We start from the raw sequence: 20,224 nt of genomic DNA on the forward strand, positions 1-20,224 counted from the left end.
CTGCTCTTCCTGGACTCCTCTAGAATTGCAGGGTTGAAGCTGCTCTGACCCGGGGGCTGAACTTGCACTTCACAGTAACCGACGCCACTGCCAAAGCTCAGCCCAGAGGTGGCTCTGGGCAAGGAGGGGCTGAGTTCTCCAAGCGCTGCCTCTGCCTTAGTGTGAGCCTCAAGCCAAGCACACAGCCCTCCAAGGATCAGTGCCAGCTTTTGTCCCGTGAAGAGCACAAGGAACGGTGAAACACTTGGCTGTGCTTGATGGGATGGCTGGAAACCTTTTTGCTGTTCCCAGCTTTCGGCATCCCCTCTGGTCACCCTGCCATCTCGAGAGATGTGCCTCCTACTTGGAGCCAGTGCTGAAAGTCTGTGAGGTTTTATTGTACCATTCCTGGAGAAAGATCATCCTCTTTCTCTAAAAAGATGGGATTTTTAATAGCCCCTGAGACAATGCTGTCACAGCAGCCTCTGAAGCCTTTTGAATTCCAGGTTGTCACAACTTCTGTGCTACTTAACCTTTCTAGAGACTTCTTTCTTGGTTTGCACCCGTGTAAAGGCCCCATTCTCTTAGACTGCATAATTCCAGAGTGCTGTCTGCAAGTCCAAAAAGAAATCCACACGTTGCTCTTTAATATGTCTTTTTTAAATGAAACTGATAGGCTTTCAGTCAGCTTCTGTCTTTGTTTTTAAACTGACTTGGAAACGATCAGTGAGTTCAAACCTTACGGATGTGTCCACAGAGCAGAAGCAAAGGTGAGGCTGATATCTGTGGTAAAACCAGTGTTAAAAATAGTGGGGGTTGTCTTTGGGAGGGGAAAAAGGATGTTTTCTGTGGTGCTGCTTATTCAGGAGAGGGGGATCTCTGCCTGGATTTAATTGTAGTTCTTTGGCAAATGAGATCAAATTGAATTCTCATCTGGAGAGGGAGAAGTCTGGACTCTGTAAGGTGTGTGTTCTCCTGGGTGGAGGCTGAACGTGCACGTCTCTTTCAGTGATTCCTTCTGTTTTGTAGCAGGTAAGGATTGAAGAAAGCCTAGAGGATACTGCTAATGTCTCAGAAGGCTGGTTTGCCAGCTTTGTTTTGTTTTAAACCACATGCCTCTCCTAATATTTCAATAAAACAGCTATTGCTGCCTACATTAAAAGCAATTATTGTTGCTATATTTAGCTCACAGATTTGTAATGCACATTGCATGTTTAATCACTTGAGGGGGAAAATGTGAAGTGCGTATTACTTCTACCGGAGTAGCAGTGATCAAAATGTGCTGGCTTTCCAGTGAAGGACATACTCCGTGTGTCACTCAGAGGAGCACATCATTACTTAGAATAGCAGCTAAAATGAGGACCAGAGAGCAGATTATTATTCACTTCCAGGTTTAGTAAAAACTGCTTTTCCGTGTTGTTTCCATTCCCTGTCTGCAGTGGAAATGACACTTCCATACATCTGTGCAGTGAGAGAGGTTGGTTAGTTTTGGCAATCGTACAGGTTAATGAATACCTAAATATTATCATCTAAATCATGTACCAACAACCTGTAGCAGGCTCAGCCCCTTCCTGACTTCAAATTATTTTAGATTTTGTCAGTACAATCTGAAACCCATCAGGGCTTTCATATCTCTGAATAACTTGAGGTTTAGGGTAATTTGGCCTTCAAGGATTCATCCAGTGACTGCTCAGAATGAAAATTTCTACCAACAGCTCTGCAGTATTTCCTCTGTGTCCAAGGACACAGTATTTCTGCTGCGCTCAGGAGCTCTGTTCTGGAGCTAAATATTTTGATCTAAAATGGGATTGATGGGAAAGAGGGAAGACGAGGAATTTGTATTATTTTCGCTCTTAGTCTACTGTCCCAAAAATTCTATTGAGCCTTTTATTGGAGCCTTTACTTCATGTGTATTACAGTAGCGATGAGCTTATCTGCTTGAAATTCACAGCCCTTCTCTTCAGACTGCGTGAATTCATTACTGGGGTGGTTTCTGTCCTGTAGAATCAAAGGCCGGGTTTCCCACTTGGCATCTGAGTGTTGTTCTGTCCTTTGGCAGAATATAAACCATACAAATATATGCATGTTCTGTTGATTCTTGGCATAATTTGTGTTATCGTTCGTCCTCATTGATTTTCTGTTTTCTCTTATCCTTTCTTTTTTACAGCCCTTTTAGGGTCTCCAGCTGGTGGAATCCAGAATTCCATCGGTTCTGTTGGCGCAGGCCAGCAGAATACTCCATCGCTAAGTAATCCTAATCCGATTGACCCCAGCTCCATGCAGCGAGCCTACGCTGCTCTCGGACTGCCGTACGGCAACCAGCCTCAGACGCAGCTGCAGCCGCAGGTACAGGGCCAGCAGCCGGCCCAGCCCCAGGCTCACCAGCAGATGAGGACCATTAATGCACTGGGTAGGTGGAGAAAATACCAAGAAACCAGGGGATTGAAATGAACTAAGCTGTTGCATTTTTAGGATAGTCTAGTATTTCACTGGATCAGGGTGGTGCCTTTCTGTTCCTGTTGATTGGATTAGAATTCTACTTTTTGTAAACACTGCCATTCATTTACATTTGAATATTAGCAAGTTTTGAATATATTGCTTCTGCCAAATAACAGTTGGTTCCGTTTCCCTTGAAGTATAGCCCATAGCTTAGTGCTCTCTAAGCAGTAAGAATTGCTGAAGGATTTTGATTTGTTTAACAAGTATTTCAAGTGTTCTAGCACGCATTTCTGTCTCAATTGCAGATTTATTTCTCGAGCTTAATTGTAGTTATATCTTACTTTTATCTTATCAACCCTAGTCTTAAGAGTTTGGGAATTTTTAATTTTAAAAGGCTGGTTTTTGTAGAGAAAAAAAAGTGTTCAGCCTGAAAGTACTGATTCCATAAGTAGCTATGGATGTGCACCACAGCAGATATTTTCTATTTCCTTCATTAACCAGTTGTGTTGATTGAGGATAGTTTTACCCTGTTGTCAAAATTGTGAACTGCATACTCATGTTATTTATTTTTGTCCCAAAGGAGCCAACCAGATGAACCTTCCTGCTGGAGGAATAACAACAGACCAGCAAGCCAGTCTAATTTCTGAAACTGCTCTTCCAACATCCCTTGGGACAAATAAGTAATGCGCGCCTCTTTGTTCTTGCTCAATTAAACATTTATTTACATGCTTATGAATGTAAAGAAAGAGAATGCTGTAGAAACTTAATTTTATTGGCATGGAAGTGATCAGTCGCACCTATAGCTGCGCTCTTCTGTCCCATTTCATTTCTGTGTCTACTGCTTTGTCCCGCTATATTTAATAGTTTTAAATGAATTCCCAACCTCAGAAGTTGTGATTCCTCATTGTTCATATCCTGGATGGGAACTCCTGAGCTTTGCTGCTTTAAGCGTTGCAGTTTGTTGTTATCAGAATTTCACTTAGAGAATGCTTGATGCAGTAGCTGGAAGCGATGAAAGCCGTTATCCAAAAATTACTTTAAGCATCAAGCAACAAACATACAACAAAACTCTGTGTCCTTGTACTGTAGCAGTCGCTTTTTGTTTTAGCCCCCTAATGAATGACGGTGCAAATTCTGGCAATGTCGGAAACCTCAGCTCAATGCCAACGGCTGCACCTCCTTCCAGTACCGGGGTAAGGAAAGCATGGCATGAACATGTCACTCAGGACCTGCGCAATCATTTAGTGCACAAACTGTAAGTATTCACCAAAGCTGCCTCTTTTCTCTGAATGTTTTTAAAGGATTCCAATACAGCAGTTCTACCATTAAGCATAAAGTTGTTCAGCAAGTTACTAGTAGTGGCTCTCTGATGCTGGGCCATGGAGGATGGGCCATTACCTTTAACCCTCCTCCTCAGCTTGTTCTTCATGCTCATTAAGGAGTGGGAGTGAAAATTGGTTTATATTGCCAGTTAGTTTGTTCTGGTGCAGTGGACAAGTATTGATACTGTAGGCTGTTAAACCTCATGTTTTTCATCATTGAATTTATTTAATCTTGTAGGAAATAGTATGATATTGATTTTTTTTTTAAAAAAAAATTGATACGTGCGTACATATTTGTGTAAGGAGGTGTCCAGGGTAAATACCGTAAAGCTATATTAATTGGGGTTCTTTCCTCTGAAGAATCTTTCTTTCACTCTTTCTCTGCTGTTATAGTGTCCAAGCCATCTTCCCCACTCCTGATCCGGCAGCACTGAAGGATCGCCGCATGGAGAACCTGGTGGCTTATGCCAGGAAGGTGGAAGGAGATATGTATGAATCTGCTAATAGCAGGGTATGTTGCTTCAGCCCAGCTACTCGGTAGACATTCTACAACAGTGGTAACAAAGATCTCATAAGCATAATGGAAACCACAGAGAATCATTTCACTGCTCTCTTGATGAGGAAGGCCATGCTTTGACAGTGTTTGTATAGTCCCAAGCCATCTGATTAACATCACTCCAAGCTAATTCAATCCCATCAGCTCCGTGAAAACTAGACAACATGGTCCCGGCCCTGTTTGCATTCCTCCTAAAAGGAGGTGCATGAAGACAGGAGCACAGCTTGGAGTCCTCAATGTTTCCCTTGCTAACTTCCTCCTTTCTGGAAGTGCGTGTAAATAGTAGCTTTAAAACTTTCTTAATGCCTCTTCACCTCTGGAGGTTTTCTATAGGACTCAGTTCTGTTCTAGTGCTTACCTTTTACCTACACAGTCGGAATTGTTTCTCCTCTGCTCAGCAGCACCAAGAGTGGTTTAGGTGAGACACAGCTGTTCTGTGTCTCAATATAATAAGTCATCAGTTTGCCCACATTGATCCTTGTCTATGGGAAACAACAGGATTCCTGTTCTTGTTCATGATTTTCACTCTGCCTGCAAAGAGATGTCAGTTCAAATCTCTGTTACTCAGAGGGGCAAACCTCTGGTGTCTGACACACTGAGGATATTCCTTCGCGATGACACTTTGGTAATTCTGTCATAAAGCAACCACTCTCTGAAAGTTTTTGTCAGGCAAAGACACTGCCTGATTAGAATGTCAGGGTCCCTTCTTGATAGAAGGTCTAAAGAGAGTAGTTAGTGATATTTCAGGTGATAATCATCCAGTAAGATGGTGACACTCAACCTGCCCCTCTCAGGCCGTCTCCCAGCAGAGCTGAGGGTGGAATGCAAGTCATATTTCCGAGAGGCACTGCTTGTAATGCTGCTGCTGTGTTTGCAGTGGTCAGTGACAATGTCATATTCTTGTGGCCACCAAGAGATTGTTCAGCAAGGAAGAACAACCTTGTGTGACCCCCTCAATCACCCTGGCAGCTCTAGAGGGAACAAGGATGTCCTAGACATCCATAGGCATCGAAACACCCTCTCAGTAAGAATGAACATGGTAGCTTCTGGTTATAAATTAAATGTCTTCTGACCTCTGTGCCAGACAAATACCCAGAACTATCTTCTCTTCACCCCTTAAAACAGCTGTCAGGGCCTCCTTACCAGAAGTCTCTTTTGTGGAAGTTCATCTAATGTATTTGACTGCCAGCAGCAAACTTGGAAGAATGGAGTAATTCAGAATGTATTAATGATGCTGTATGGCATTGCATCCTTCTTTCTGAGCAGCATCCGTTCTACTTTGAAGAACTGATCAGTATGAGGTGTCATTATAAATAGTTTGACTTGGGTTTAGTAGCCTGTGCTCCTTGTGAACACGTCCATATTCAGGAATCTTTGCAATGTGAAAGTAACTCGATATTAAATTTACAAGTAGGAAATGAAAAGTGAAGTGTCTGGAGGAGGAGAAGAGAAAGGGTTGTAGTAGGTTTAAAATAGCACAAAGTGTCTGCACTGATGGATTTTTTTAGACATTTGGAGGGAAGTGACCTAAAACCAAAGCTTTATGCTGCAACACTGGACTTGAACCAGGCTGGTGAGGAATACCCATCTCATTAGTTTTCTGAAATGAACCTAATCCTACTGTAATAAATCCTAGTTTTGATGAAAATTGGGTGAAGATAAAATGATAGTGGGACAAGCACCACTCACTCGTGGCACACGGGTTTTAAGAGCACTGGTGACCCCACAAAAGAAATGTAGTCTTGAGGGTTTGTGGGGGGTTTTGCCTTTACGTGGTGCATAATCTCATGCGTGTCCAGAAATTACTGACAGGCAAAATGTGTCTGCCTTGCTGTGCACTGTGACTGTCGTCTCTGATCTGTTGTCAGTGTGGATTGAGTAAAGTGGATTTTTCATCCTGTACTGAGGTAGTGTTCGGTTGTCTGTGCCTGTGGACTATTTTGCACTCATATGCCCCATTCCTCCAGGGTCTGGTTTGGTTTATTCCCTGCAATGATTGTCCCTGGGCAGACTCTTGAGAAAAAGAGCGCTTCCTTTTTGTGTTTAAAAATTGATCTGTCCTTAATATCAATCTCCTGAAGTTTATTCAGCAAAACCAGGTTGCTGGTAACAGATTTTTAGTTTATCTGTGGTTTAGTGGAAATGTTTATTATGAGCATAACATTTAAAAATCAGTAACACTTGCAAACTAAATCACAGCTTCCTGCTTTTTATCGAAGCACCAGAGAACCTGCAGTCTTCTCCTTTGTCTGCTAATCTACTCAGAGTAGATGTGAAGGACAGCCATGAAGTGAAGTCTCGTGTATTTTCTGGAAGCTTTGTTTTTCCTTTTCTGCATTAAAGCAGTGATGGGACTGTCTCAGCTCAACAGAATTCTGAAAAGAGATATTTCCTTCTCACATAGGCAGATGTATACCTAAAACCCCATACCAGGTGACGGTGTTCTGGTAGCCTTCATGAGTTCTTGTGCTGCTTTCTTACACTTGATGCTGAGTATATCTGGTTTTTTTTTCTCTTTTAGGATGAATACTATCATTTATTAGCGGAGAAAATCTATAAGATACAGAAGGAGCTGGAGGAGAAACGGCGGTCTCGCCTGCACAAACAAGGGATGCTGGGGAACCAACCAGCCTTACAGACGCCGGGACCCCAGCCCCCCGGGATCCCACAGGTGGCTGCTGCCATGGGTCAGGCACAGCCCGTGCGGCCGCCCAGTGAGTACAGCTGCCCGAGGTGCTTCTGCCTCTCGGCTGCAGCTCTGCACGCTTCCTGGCCTTCACCTCTCATGCCAGTCTTGCATTTGTATTTTGAATTGTTCTTTGCTAACCCTTCTTCTGTTGTGTTGCAGATGGGCCTATGTCCATGCCAACCGTGCCTATAAGTCGTATGCAGGTTTCTCAAGGTATCTATGCCTTCCTCTTTTTGCGATTTGTGGGTTCAAAGTCATTGTTAGGGGGAAAAGCTGGTCTTCTGTTTTTCTCTTGGAGTCAGGGGAACTGCTGGGTCTCCCTTTTTTCAGCATCATTCTTAGTTCTTGTCGCAGGGCAACAACGATCTCGATGTAGTCTTGTTGTGAGAACTGACAATGTGCACCCAGTACTTTGCTAACAATTGGAAATTAATTCAGTCCTTTCAGCAAGAGGAGAGTGCAAGCAAGAATAGTGTGGATAATCTCATTTAAAACACTAGCGGCAGCGGGGGAAGAAGGTGTTGGCATGTTTTCCTCAGTTAATTAGCCAAAAATACACCTGTAGCTGGAAACTTGGCACATTCATCCTAGAATCTGTGTAGCTAATGATATCTTCTCTTGGTTTCTGATGCACAGTGCATCTAGAAAAGCCTCATGGCTTGTTTGTAGCATTGATGGCTGCCAGCCCTGATGTAGGCTGCTGTGGGCTCATGGGCAGCCGTTTTCTGAAAAATACAAACCTGTGACTTTTGGGTGCTTCACGTTCCTCCAAAAAGGTGTCCCTGGTTCTTTTATTCCTTGGTTCAGAGTTAGCAGCAAGTTGAAACTTGTGTTGAAATGTCCTTCAGATGTTACAGCCTTGGAAAATTCATTTCAATAGGAGGAAAAGTTGATAGCTAGAGTAGCTCTATAATGATTTGTAAATCCTTGATTCCGGTTAGACTAAGTTTTAGATTTTGGAGGGGTTAGATGGTTTGGATAAAAAGCACAGAGCCTCTTTCAGGATGCTGCTAGCTTTTGTCCTAATTTGAGGCTGAGTTGCTTTCATATATACAGCCTGTGTGTATATTGTATTTATTCAGCCATTTCAGTGAATAAGACAGTGCTGTCTCAAAGCAAATGCCTGGGTTTAAGAAACCGTCCCAAGGTATTATTTACCCACAGCATCCTGTCTTTGCACACCATCCACACTCTCCACCTTTTGCATAATTTTATTTTTAGCCACCAGAAGTTAACATTTCACCCTCACTGGTATTCTGAATACTTGTCACATCCTGATATGTCTCTTTAGCCAAGCAATTAGAACAAACTTGACGAAAAAGATGAAGTACAGGGCAGTCAAACTGTGGTCATGTTAAAAGTTAGTATGTTGTAGTAGAGTATACATATGCAAATCCTGATGACTTGTTTCTAATGAGCTGTTTTGGGGGTGCATTTGCAGGAATGAATCAGTTTAACCCCATGTCCATAGGGAATGTACAGATGCCACAAGCGCCCATGGGACCTCGTGCAGCTTCTCCAATGAACCATCCTGTACAGATGAACAACATGGGCGCTGTTCCTGCGGTTCGTACTTCTTGTTACCCAGTTATTCTCAAAATCCATTGTTTGCATTTAGCAGCGTTAATGCTGCTCCAAGAAGGCCGTGTCATAGAGCAGTACTACAAATTGTAGGATCACTTCATGGAAACGTAGCAAGTCTATTGGGCTTTTATTGAGGTGTTTGTTTTCAGTATTTATATGTCTTTTAAAAAAAATGGTGTGAAAGAGCATAGTTCTTTCAGAAAATGTCTTTGCAGTATAGATACCTTCTTTGTTCCTCCATGGAAACACGTTTTTATTCTTTAGAAACACAAATATTTTCAGTTTCTCTGGATTATTTCTGTTAGCTCAGAGAACAAACTGGAGCTTTAACACTGTTGGGTTTTGCATATTCTGTGTTTAAAAATAACTTCCTTGTGAATGCTGTGGGGCAAATGCTAAGGTTATATACTTATTCCTGCTTCTATTTGCTTTACTGAAGTTGTTTTTCCCTTTTATTTCTGATCCTGTCTCTTGGTTGATTATATTGAGGGTATTTTCTGTTGTCTTGCTGTGTAGTACTGAGGGGTAACATCTTTAATTGGGGTGTTAATTTTTAGATGGCGATGTCTCCTTCCCGAATGCCACAGCCGCAGAACATGATGGGAGCTCATGCCAACAACATGATGGGTCAGGCTCCCACGCAGAACCAGTTCCTGCCACAGAATCAGTTTCCAGCATCCAGTGGGACTATGAATGTGAACAATGTAGGCATGGCTCAATCGACAGCCCAGGCTGGGGTGGCACAGGTAAGATGTACTTTCTAATGCTTGAAGTATCTACAGTTAAATATTTTGTTCAAAGTTATTTAATTTATGTATGTTTTCTTATTTGTATTTCAATATCCATTGTTTATTGCATTCACTGTGACTTTGGGGCATCCTGGGTTACTTCTGCTTTCTTCATAAGCTCTTCTGTAACCTGTCTGTGTATGTTAACTGGGGGCAATGACCTGTAATTCCCGAATTAACCTCTAAAATAATACATGCAGATGAGGTTTTTAGGGGAAATATCAGGAAGTAGTTTATGGGATGTTTACAAGCACGTGCTTTTGTCTTTGTGTGGACATTAGTAACTAATTTATAATCAAGCATTACTATAAAGTGGCTGAGGAAGATCTTTTAAGTCTGTTTTAATCTCTCTGCTTCTGAAGAGAAAACTGGGTGTTTTTTATCTTACAGCAGTAGTCAGTGAAGCAGCAGTTGTGCTTCTCATGCAAAGTATTTGCCTTTGCACAGGGAGAGGCTTGTTTTTCAATTTGGAGAGCCCAAGTAATTTAGGTTGGTTGGGACCTCTAAAATTCTTTAGCCCAGCCTCATCCTCAAAGGACAGAGAAGATTTCAGTGCTGCTATTTAAAGTACAGGTGTGATTGCTGGAGTTTTGAGAGTCACACATTTGTAAAAGAATCTCTGTCTCTAGCAGGGGCAGGTTCCCAGTGCTGCTCTGCCCAACTCCATGAGCATGCTGGGCCCACAGAGTGGGCAGTTGCCGTGTCCGCCAGTGACCCAGCCGCCCCTCCATCAGACGACGCCTCCCGTGTCCACTGCAGCTGGGATGCCACCCATCCAGCACCCAACGCCAACTGGAATGACTACTCCTCAGCCAGCAGCACCCACTCAGCCATCGACACCGGTCTCATCGTCAGGGCAAACACCAACCCCGACACCGGGTTCCGTTCCAAACGCAACCCAGGCACAAAGCACGCCGACAGGGCAGACTGCGGCACAGGCTCAAGTCACCCCGCAGCCTCAGACCCCAGTTCAGCCCCAGTCTGTGCCAACTCCCCAGCCATCCCAGCAGCAGCCAACATCTGTGCAGGCACAGCCACCCGGCACTCCAGTAAGTACTGGCCCGTTGCATTTTCCTGCTGTAGTGACATTCCATGAAGAGTTCTCCCTGTGTGTAGCACCATGTTGTGAATGTGTAGAGCCCATAGTTGTCAATAGTAGCTTCTGCTTTAGACTAAAGGGTTCATTCTATAGATATGTGAAAATATGTGTGTTTGTGTGTGTGTTTTGGATGTTCTCAGCATTGTTTGAAAGAGAGGAGTGTATCGAATGCCTTCGAACTGCTCAAAGTAAAAATGGCAGCAGCATGCAGAGGTGTAACAGGCCTAATATTGTATTTGGCCTTAATCACAGTTGGTCTTTTTGATCATGAAATTTGCATAATTTTTTTTTGTTAAGCTTTAGTCAGGATGAATGCACGTCAAGGGATGTACAGTGGCTTAATGGGCAGGCATTTTCTCTGTAAGAAGCCTTTTTGTGGCAGAGTTCTTCTTGCCTTCTCTGTAAAGCAGAGTTATTAAATGTCTTATAGCGAAACTTGGCTACAGTGAGCTCCCGTATCCATGTTCTGCACTGTTTTGGAATATCATCTCATGTCTTTTTTGTGCTGTGCATTTTTAGTAAAGGAAAGTATTTCTATCTATGCAGTGTCTTTCTTTTGTACTGTTTTTACAACAGCTATCCCAGGCAGCAGCTAGTATTGATAACAGGGTCCCCACCCCTGCCTCAGTTGCTAGTGCTGATACGAATTCCCAGCAACTAGGACCAGATGCACCAATGCTAGAAATCAAATCAGAAGTTAAAACTGAAGAAACTGAGCCAGAGACTAGTGAGACACAAGTGGAAGCTAAGACTGAGGTAAATGAGATTCTATACAGCTTAACTGAAAGCAGTGATAGCTATAAAAGCACTTAATGATGTGTCTGAATTGGTGAGCTAAGGGGCGAGAGGAGGGTAGTTACTGGAAATTAACTGTCCTGAGGAAAGCCATGGACGGAGAGTGCTTTGACAATCTCAAACTGATATTTTGATGGTTCTGGTTTGGGTCGTGGGTGTAATGGTGCATCTCGTTGCGTCCTTTCTTAAGGTGGAGGAGGATTTACAGGGATCTTCACAAGTAAAAGAAGAAACAGATGGGACAGAACTGAAACAGGAGCCAATGGAAATAGAGGAAAAGAAGCCTGAAGTAAAAGTAGAAACTAAAGAGGAAGAGGAGAGCGGTACTAATGGAACCACTTCACAATCCACATCGCCATCTCAGCCCCGCAAAAAAAGTATGTGTGTGAGAACACTGAGTTTTTCTTATGTATTTTAGTTTACTGGCATTTGGTTTTGTCAGTCTCTGTTCCTGCTGGGACGTCTTGTTTTGCACACATTTTCCAGCACGTGGAGCTCTAGGAGATCCATGCCTTTGTGTGATTTATTTTTGAAAGGAGCATTCCGTTACCATTATATGAATCACAGCTGAGAACAGCCATGTCATGGTGGTCTTGATCTTAGTAGTCAACTCTCAGCGTCCAGTTTCTGCCCAGGACTGAGGCAATAAGGCAGCGATCACTGGGGGAATTACATACATAGCTCTCTGCCTGCGCATCCTGGCCAGCGCTCTTTCCAAGGGGCTGAGCGTAAACAGAGTGCTCTCTGTAACCGAGACTATCCATGGCTTTGTTTTTCCGTTAGAGACTCACACACTGTCTTCATGCGACGTTTCAGCCATCACTGCTCTGAGAATTGGGTCTGTAAACTCCACCTGAACCAATGTTCCTCTGGGGTTGCTCTACTGCAATTGTCTTAAACTTCAAAGTCCTGCATAGCTTCCAGTGTGGTGTTCACCAGAAAGCTTTCTCCTCAAAAAACTCAATGTCCTTTAAATTAATCTATGGTGTTGGTGTAGATCTAGGTGTGGTTGTGTCTGTGCGCTGTATAGAATCAAAGAACTATAGAGTAGTTTAGGTTGGAAGGGACCCTAAAGCCCATCTAGTTCCAACCTCCCTGCCATGGGCAGGGACACCTCCCACTGGATCAGGGGCTCCAAGCCCCATCCAGCCTGGCCTTGAACACCTCCAGGGATGGAGCAGCCACAACAATCAAGTCTAAAGGGAAACTTAATGGCACTATAGATATTGAACAGACTTACAGAAACAATTGCAGCCCTTGGGTTAGTAAGAAATAAACAGACAAGGTTCTTAAGGAAAACAGGCAAGAAGAGTTGGCTCCATTTGTAGCACAGGCTTTTGTGGTAGCCTGCATCTTGGACTCAAAACCCTTAGCTGTTTAGAGGGCTCTGTCTCTTATCATCCTGTTCTTGAGATGATGCTTGCTGCGGTGAGGTTTTCGGTTTTGACACTGTGCTGCAAACGTCAGGAAGGGGAAAGTGATGATGTGTTTCATTACTTTGTTCTTCTTCCCTTGCCAAGGGAAGTGCACATAACCACGTGAGGAGAGCATCATGGGTGTGTGCTCTCCAGAATGTGATAGAGTTGTCATAAGGTCTTAGTCTGTGCAGCTTGAATCTTGATCTCTTGTATATGGATTGGGTTGCGTTTAATTACCAACCATAATCTTTTTATAGCAAAACACTGTGAAACACCTTTTCCTGTCAATTGTATTTTCAGTTGGCAGCACAGTGGGCCAGCCAGATGAGCACGCAGCAGGAGGAACTGGCAGAACCTATTTCAAACAAAAATATCACCAAAGCAAACAAAAAAACCCCACCAGTTGCATTCCCAGTGGAAAGAATCATTGCTGCTTGTTACGAATGTGCTTGCAAGTAAATCAAGGCGAGCAGTTGAAAGAGGAGGATTTTTGCAGCATGAGTCTGTGGAAGAGCTGTGCTCCTGCTCTGCTGATCCAGTCTGGGTTGCCAGCTACTCCCAACCTCATTTCGGAACACAATTTTATCTTGCAAGTGCTGTCTCTGAGTAACTGTGTGCTCACGTACGTGTGCGGGTGAGCAGATACAAGGGCATACACAGCTTGAATGGGGATATTCGTCCAACTTCAGTAGAGCATTTGTATTCAAATGCTAAATAAACCAAGAGATATTGGAGAGCAAATACTGTGAAGTGTTATTACTGGTTATGTGATTTTTTTAAAACTACTTATGAGACCTATCTGCAGTTTTTCATGGATCAGAAAAGTACGGGAAACTCCTGTCTTCCCGTGTGGCTGGATTCCTGAGGTGCACTCTCCAGTAACCAGGGATGCAGGTACCTGCTCAGCTCCTGAGGGGAAAGCTTGCTCCGGGAGGTGTCACAGTGTGTGTGCTGTTAAGGTAACTTACCAAGTTGGAGCCTGACACTTTCGTGTTTGAAAAGATTAATCTGGAGTGACTTACATTGTGGAGCTGGGATGTCATCTGCTTGTGCCAGCTATCCACGTGTACCACATGCCCTCAGCCTGACTGTGCTCACCCTGGAACTAGACCATAACATGAGTGAAGCAATGGGGAGTGCTGTGTGGGCTGGAGAGCAGGCCGAGGGAATGCCGCTGAGGTACCGCTCTGCTCAGTGCACACGCACCCAGATTGTTGCAGTCAAGCTTTTTTTGAGAATTGCAGACCCCCCCTTCAGCACGGATTTGTTCCTCTGCAAGGTTTTGCCCTTGAAAATGGGGGCAACCAAGCTTTTCCAAATTCAGGGTTTGGTTTGGCTCAGCTTTTTTCTCTGTGAGTCTAATGTAAGCTAGCTAGGACGGGTTTTGGTTCCTCGCGTCTTCCCTTGCAGTCTTCTCAATAGAAACGGCGTAATACTTGTTTGGGTGGCTCCTGTTTCCTGTTCTCGTTGCAGCTGGCCGCCTTAGTTTGACCTTCAAGATTAGTTCTACTGATTTCTTCCCTTCTTTATCAGATATAATGATGTGAGACCTGCCAGGTCTTGGTTTGGGAGGCAGTGTTCAGGTGTGTGGTCCTTATTGGTTGGAAGATGTCGTCATCTTCCTTTACAAATTTTCTCCTTAGCAGTCCTGAGCAGGATCTCCTCGGTTTGAAAGAAATTAAAAAGGTAGAAAAGGTAGCGTTATGCTCTTCTCTGGCAGCTAGTACATACATCATTGTGATTCAGGCAAAGATCCCTTTTTCTTTTTACTGCCCACGCATCCAGGACAAAATGGGATAACTAGATGTCAGCTCCTTACAAATTTCTTCCAGGGGAACTGAGAGCATTTAGTTGTGGAAGAGGGGGAGAGGGGTGAACAGAAACTTCCCTGTAAAATCTGTGCATGGGAAGAGCCAGTGATCGAATGTTTTCTTACTATTCCTGTTCCTTAGAGGCAGAGCAGCATTCTTCCTGCTGAAGATGAGGGCATCTTTTCTTTATGCTTTTAGGTGAAGTCATAAATTAAAATATTAACTGGATTTTGATTTTAATTTTTTTCGAACTGCAAGTAGGTTGTGAGCTTTATCAGCAAAGATAATTGAGTTTTAAGGAACTTGGCAAATGTTGTGCTGACTCTCTGTAGTTTGGGTTTAAATTAAGGTTATTCTGAAAGATACCCTGGCTTTGTGGTATTTTGTTATAGGGGTCAGTACAGGGAGAAATCTAAGAGCAATATTAAGAAGGTGGCTAGGATAGATTATTAAAAGGTGTTTTTTGAACTTAAATTTCATTAAGTGAAATAATTCAGTTTACCTGAGCCAGAGCAAGATGATTCCAGAAGCGACAGAGACTACTTTTTCTCATGAATGGGTTTAATATTTCCTTCTGGTCTTGTGAATTCCATAACGTAATTTAGTGTTGTGTATAAAACTTTGAGCGTCGATGCTAGGGTTCCTTTTATAGGAGAGAGCCTATATGTATGGTGTCTAAATATGGAGAGCTGCCATTCTATCGGGACTGAGATTGTGGCAGCAGCTGCAGTGATGGGCTTGCATTCATGTTGTAACAACACACTTAGGCCTCCTTGGCTCATCTCACTTTTAACCTGGTGAGTTGGAGTTCAGTCGTAGCAGCTGATCCTGGGGTGTCTGTAAGGGGAGCCCAGCCAAAGCCCCTCCATCAGTTTGCTTCCTCCGTTGCTGTGGTTTGTGTGACTTGGGTGGCATCTTGTCTGTTGTGTGCAGGAGCAGCAGTTCTCTCTCTGGTTAGAGGCAGGGTACCCACACAGTATTGCTGTTTTCATCCTGACTAACAATTTCCTGGGGCTGCATCTACAAACAGCTAAAAAACCCTAGAGCTTAATGCTTCGGGAATTTTTTGAGTAAGGTCAACTTAATTTCTTGGTTTGCTTTATTTTTGTGTGTAATTTCAGTGAGAGCAGTTGAAAAAAACCCATCTTCTCAGAAATATTACTCAAATGAAAAAGGAAAAGAAAAGACCTTTTTAAAAATCATAGATTTTTAACTAAAAGTCCTGAAAAGCAATTTGTATCTTACCAAAATACCGTTTGAATGACAAAAGCGACGATCAGCATAGAAGGGGTCACTGTAGCCCTGTTGATTTAAGTGCTTTCAACAGAACTGCTAATTACTCCCTTTTATTGGTATCGTTCTCGTTCCAGTCAGGTAGATAAATACAAGATGCCATCCTGTTTTCCTTAGTTGTCTTTTATGTCTGAATAATAGGCATTCTTTTGTATCTAAAGACCCTGTTCCTAAGGAAATAAATGTAATTTATTACGCTGCCGAGATGTTCAGAGAGCTCTCAAAGTTATCATTATTTTTCAGAAAATGCATTGCCTTTCTTGTCCTTGTCACCCGCTGTTGAAAGAAGCATGGCTGTTGCCATGCCGCTGTTGCCAAGTGGTGGTAATGATGCATATAAATCTGGAAGTATTAACACTTTCAAAATCAATTAACAGTCCATCAGACCACAACTGTTTGTATACTATGGCCAGAACATTCCTGTGCCAGCTCTCAAGACATCTGGTTACTCTGAAGAGCTGGCTCTTTGGCCCTGTCTGTTGCAGTGGTTTGTGCTTGAGGAATCTTGGCTAGGAAATGGCAAACAAGGTTAGAAAGGAGGGAGGGGAAAATACAATTGGCTCTTCTCTGAAGGGTTAAGCAAATTAATTTATTTGGGTTTGGGTAAGTTGTTTTCTTCATCCTCTAGAATATGTATCGTTACGGGCACCGGGTGTTCCTCTATCCTTAGTCTGGGAATATCACCTACTGTGATTTGAGTAAACATAAAGGCCTCTCAATTGTGAGACTTGCCTCTGATCAGCCATGCAGATCAGGAAATCCCTCTTAAGAGTTCTGTGTTAATGTAGTTCATTTTTTTGGGGGGGAGTCAAGAGATTAGGAAACCTGGAAGAGAATCTTCTAACCTTTCTGACTTTCATCAACAGTTTTCAAACCCGAGGAGCTGCGCCAGGCACTCATGCCAACACTGGAAGCTTTGTACCGGCAGGACCCAGAGTCTCTCCCTTTCAGACAGCCTGTGGATCCCCAGCTTTTAGGGATTCCGGTGAGTTGGCATTAAAAAACTGTGAAATATTTTTGTGTTTCCTATTTGCTGACACAAACATTTAGTATTTTCTGTACGGCATCGTTAACATCATAAAACTGAAGAACTTTGTATGTGTTTGAAGGACTACTTCGACATCGTGAAGAATCCCATGGATCTTTCAACCATTAAGCGTAAATTGGATACTGGGCAGTACCAGGAGCCCTGGCAGTACGTGGATGATGTTTGGCTGATGTTTAACAATGCCTGGCTCTACAATCGCAAGACTTCCAGGGTCTATAAGTTTTGCACTAAACTGGCAGAGGTGTTTGAACAGGAAATCGATCCTGTTATGCAATCACTCGGCTACTGCTGTGGGCGCAAGGTACGTATTCTAGTGGTGAAGCCGTGCTCTTTCAAAGAGCTTAGCTTGGTTAATCAAATACAGTATTAGTTTTGCATACTCTTGTTTAAAAATTAAAATACTGGGGGTTGCCAGAAGTTTGGCTTTATTATAAGCACGTTATGAGCTAAAAAAGGTAGATAGGATCCTTCTTGCTGCTATTCTATTGTTATTGTTGCATTTTCTCCCACCTTCGTTGGTCCTAAGCAATATTAACATGCTTTTCCCAAGTCCATTGCAATAAAGTAGGTGGTTAAGAGGATCAGCTGTGTAGCTTGTATCATTAATAATTGCAGTTAAATTGAAAGCTGTGCAGATGTATTTATAATAGCTTGGAAGAGTTCGATAAACATAATGTATGGTGATATCTGTGTCAGATTTGCCTTGATCATTACCCTAAGATCAGATTGTAAATCTCCTCTCACTGTTGTTTTGCAGTATGAGTTCTCTCCGCAGACCTTGTGCTGCTACGGCAAGCAGCTGTGTACAATTCCTCGTGATGCTGCCTACTACAGCTACCAGAATAGGTAAGTCCCTGGCTTGTTTTATTCCTTATTCAGTGAGATCCTTTGAGCTCTCTGCACATATGGAGAAAGAGGAGAGTTACTAGCTTTTTCTTCCCTTTGTCAGCTAAGCCAGGAAAAAAACATTGTTATAACTTTGCGTGCTGTCCTTTTGCAGTGACCTTTTAGTTTCCCCACACTGTACATAGCTTGCACCAGGGAAGTGGAAGTGGAGTGGTTGGTGTTTCCCACAAAATGAGTAGCAGGGCTCATTGGAGATAGAAGGGCAGGACAGCGAAAGGACGCCAAGAAACAGTGTTCTGGGAGAACTGTGAAAATGTGTAGGTTTGCTTCCAGATTAGTGCCTGAATTTACAAAGGAAAGGATACAGCAATTGATCGCAAGACTTATTTTCTCTCTTCCTAGTTAGTAGTTAATTCTATTTAAATAGCTTTAAAAACTACCCAGACTCCAAGAGAAGCTATGAAAACAATCATTTCTACTGTTTTTTTAATTTATATTAGGATTTGGTGATTGTGTGATTATTAAGCAACTATTTTATTATATTAATTTTCTGTTTAATACGGAAATCAATATTGCTATAATAACAAAGCAAACTTGGCTTTGGTTTTGGTTTCTTAGACCCTCTCCCCAACTCCAAAACAATTACAGAACATAGCTAGGCTAGGACACAAACTTCCTTTTCCCTGTTTCAAACAAAGTTCTGAATCGCTTTCCAGAGGCTTGGCAGTCTCTAAGTCTTGCCAGCTTCAAAGTGTGCAGTGCACTGTCGTCAGAACTGAAGTCAGGGAAATGATTCAGAGAGTCGGTGCTTGCATTAAGCGATCCCTGAGTCCCCAAATGTGCTGTAAGTTGGTGTGAGAGCGATGTGCGCTGCTCAGCTGAAGCAGCACGGTGTGAGCAATGAAAACGTGGCCCCTGCATTGTCTGTGAGGTCTTCAGCGGCCTTTGTGAGGCAGAGAGCATTGATTCGGAGGAATATAAATTCATGAGCTATCATAAAAGGTTTTATACAGCCACTGTGAACTTTGAAAAAAGTCAGTCTGGAGAGAAATAAAGCAATTAAGATGCAGTTAAAGGAATAGCACCTCAGTACTGGGAGTGGGAAAAAATAACCCTTAAATAACAACTTTGTGTTGTAGAATGTCGAATACTTTCCATGTTATGCATCCAGTACTGTAGTTGGAAAGAACAGCAGCTTCAGAAACATTGAAGAAGACGTCGTTTTTCTTTCAGTTGTAGGTTTAAATGATTTTAATTACTTGGTGAAAGGCAGTGTTGGTTGCTAGCAAGAAGTACAGGGTTGATGGGGCAGTGGGTTCCCCTGGACTCAGTGATGCAGTATTTAATTTTCCTGACCATTAGAGATGTGATCATCCATTCACAATTAGTTTAGCCTAAAAGGGAGGTGGTTTGTCCAAGTGTCAACAGGCAGCAGCAGGACAGAAGTAGGTGTAGATCCTGTCCAGCCTGATGCCTTGAGAAAAGGTTGGGGATTTGGGTTTGAGTTGGGGGATGGGGCGTGAGGTTTTTCATTTCAGGCCAACTAAATCGAGCAATGAATGGGGGTTTGGGTTGGATTTCTTAACAAAATACTTCTGAAGATCAACCACCATATTTTGAAATGTGCATTTGGACTGTCAGATCATAGAAAGCCCTCGTTCATCAGCTGCATTGCTCTAAAACCGTCAAATGAACAGTTTCCTCTGACAGTGATTGTCACATCATAAGGTTTTTTAACAAGTAGCAAATCATTGCAAAACAAATTCTGTGGCTCCAGCCAATCTTTAATTGTGAAATGTTCTTGACTACTTTGATTTATGGAACGGACAAAATTGGATTCACTTAAGTCCAGCGTATCACACAGCTAAATTACAGCTATGAATATTTAGGCACTATTGAATAAACAAACACTGGCATGACAGTTCAGTGATTAAAAGTTAATTATTTGGTATAGGCCTGTTCGGATTCCATAATACAACAGAAGTTTAGGTTAAGAAGTTTATGTTCAGAAAATACACTTCACGTGTGAATATTCAGTTGAGAAAACCTATGGGTATTTCCTATCAGTTGCTGGCATCTAATCGCTAATTTAGAATTTCCTTTGACTGCAGTTAATGACAGTTGGAAATTCAGCTGTTAATGCAGAGATTGAGCATTCTCTGGACTCTGGTGTTGCACCGTAACGTTACTCTTTACTAAACGGGAATTGGTCACCTGCACAGTCTGCATTTGAAAAGCTTTTCATTGTTGGTGTGTTGCAATAACTACATCCTTTGGATTTCCTGACACTGTTACAACTAGAACAGTGTGCGCTTTCCATGGATTTTGTTGAGTATTTGTAGTCGCATTCAGTCAGTGAATTCCAAGCAAGTCTCCATTTCCGAGGGTCCATATTCGTAAGCTACAACTATTGTTTCCCCTTGGTTATGTTCTGGACAAATGTTCATGCTCTTCAGATGATTCATTGTCACTGTATTTCAATCTTTATTTCCTCATGTTAATTCCATTGATTAAGGCTTGACTCTTACTAGCATTAGGCTTCGGTTCTGCAGCGTGT

At 42.7% G+C, this 20,224-nt stretch overlaps 1 protein-coding gene across 5 annotated transcripts in view; it reads left to right on the forward strand.

Annotated features, from left to right (window-relative positions):
* Positions 1–20,224, forward strand: part of CREBBP (CREB binding protein) — a 90,725-nt gene that overhangs the window by 50,924 nt on the left and 19,577 nt on the right. For 2 of the 5 annotated variants that reach the window (XM_069870023.1, XM_069870027.1), the window contains 14 exons: positions 2,147–2,389; positions 2,999–3,098; positions 3,527–3,673; positions 4,134–4,251; positions 6,818–7,010; positions 7,145–7,198; positions 8,427–8,551; positions 9,127–9,315; positions 9,987–10,406; positions 11,033–11,212; positions 11,442–11,628; positions 16,640–16,758; positions 16,883–17,122; positions 17,579–17,667. In XM_069870023.1, the coding sequence (XP_069726124.1) occupies positions 2,147–2,389; positions 2,999–3,098; positions 3,527–3,673; positions 4,134–4,251; positions 6,818–7,010; positions 7,145–7,198; positions 8,427–8,551; positions 9,127–9,315; positions 9,987–10,406; positions 11,033–11,212; positions 11,442–11,628; positions 16,640–16,758; positions 16,883–17,122; positions 17,579–17,667 (2,404 nt within the window). The remainder of the gene's footprint in view (positions 1–2,146; positions 2,390–2,998; positions 3,099–3,526; positions 3,674–4,133; positions 4,252–6,817; positions 7,011–7,144; positions 7,199–8,426; positions 8,552–9,126; positions 9,316–9,986; positions 10,407–11,032; positions 11,213–11,441; positions 11,629–16,639; positions 16,759–16,882; positions 17,123–17,578; positions 17,668–20,224) is intronic. The other 3 variants (XM_069870024.1, XM_069870026.1, XM_069870028.1) reach the window with 3 other exon arrangements.

The sequence above is a fragment of the Phaenicophaeus curvirostris genome, chromosome 16 (assembly GCF_032191515.1).
Source record: "Phaenicophaeus curvirostris isolate KB17595 chromosome 16, BPBGC_Pcur_1.0, whole genome shotgun sequence".
NCBI lineage: Eukaryota > Metazoa > Chordata > Aves > Cuculiformes > Cuculidae > Phaenicophaeus > Phaenicophaeus curvirostris.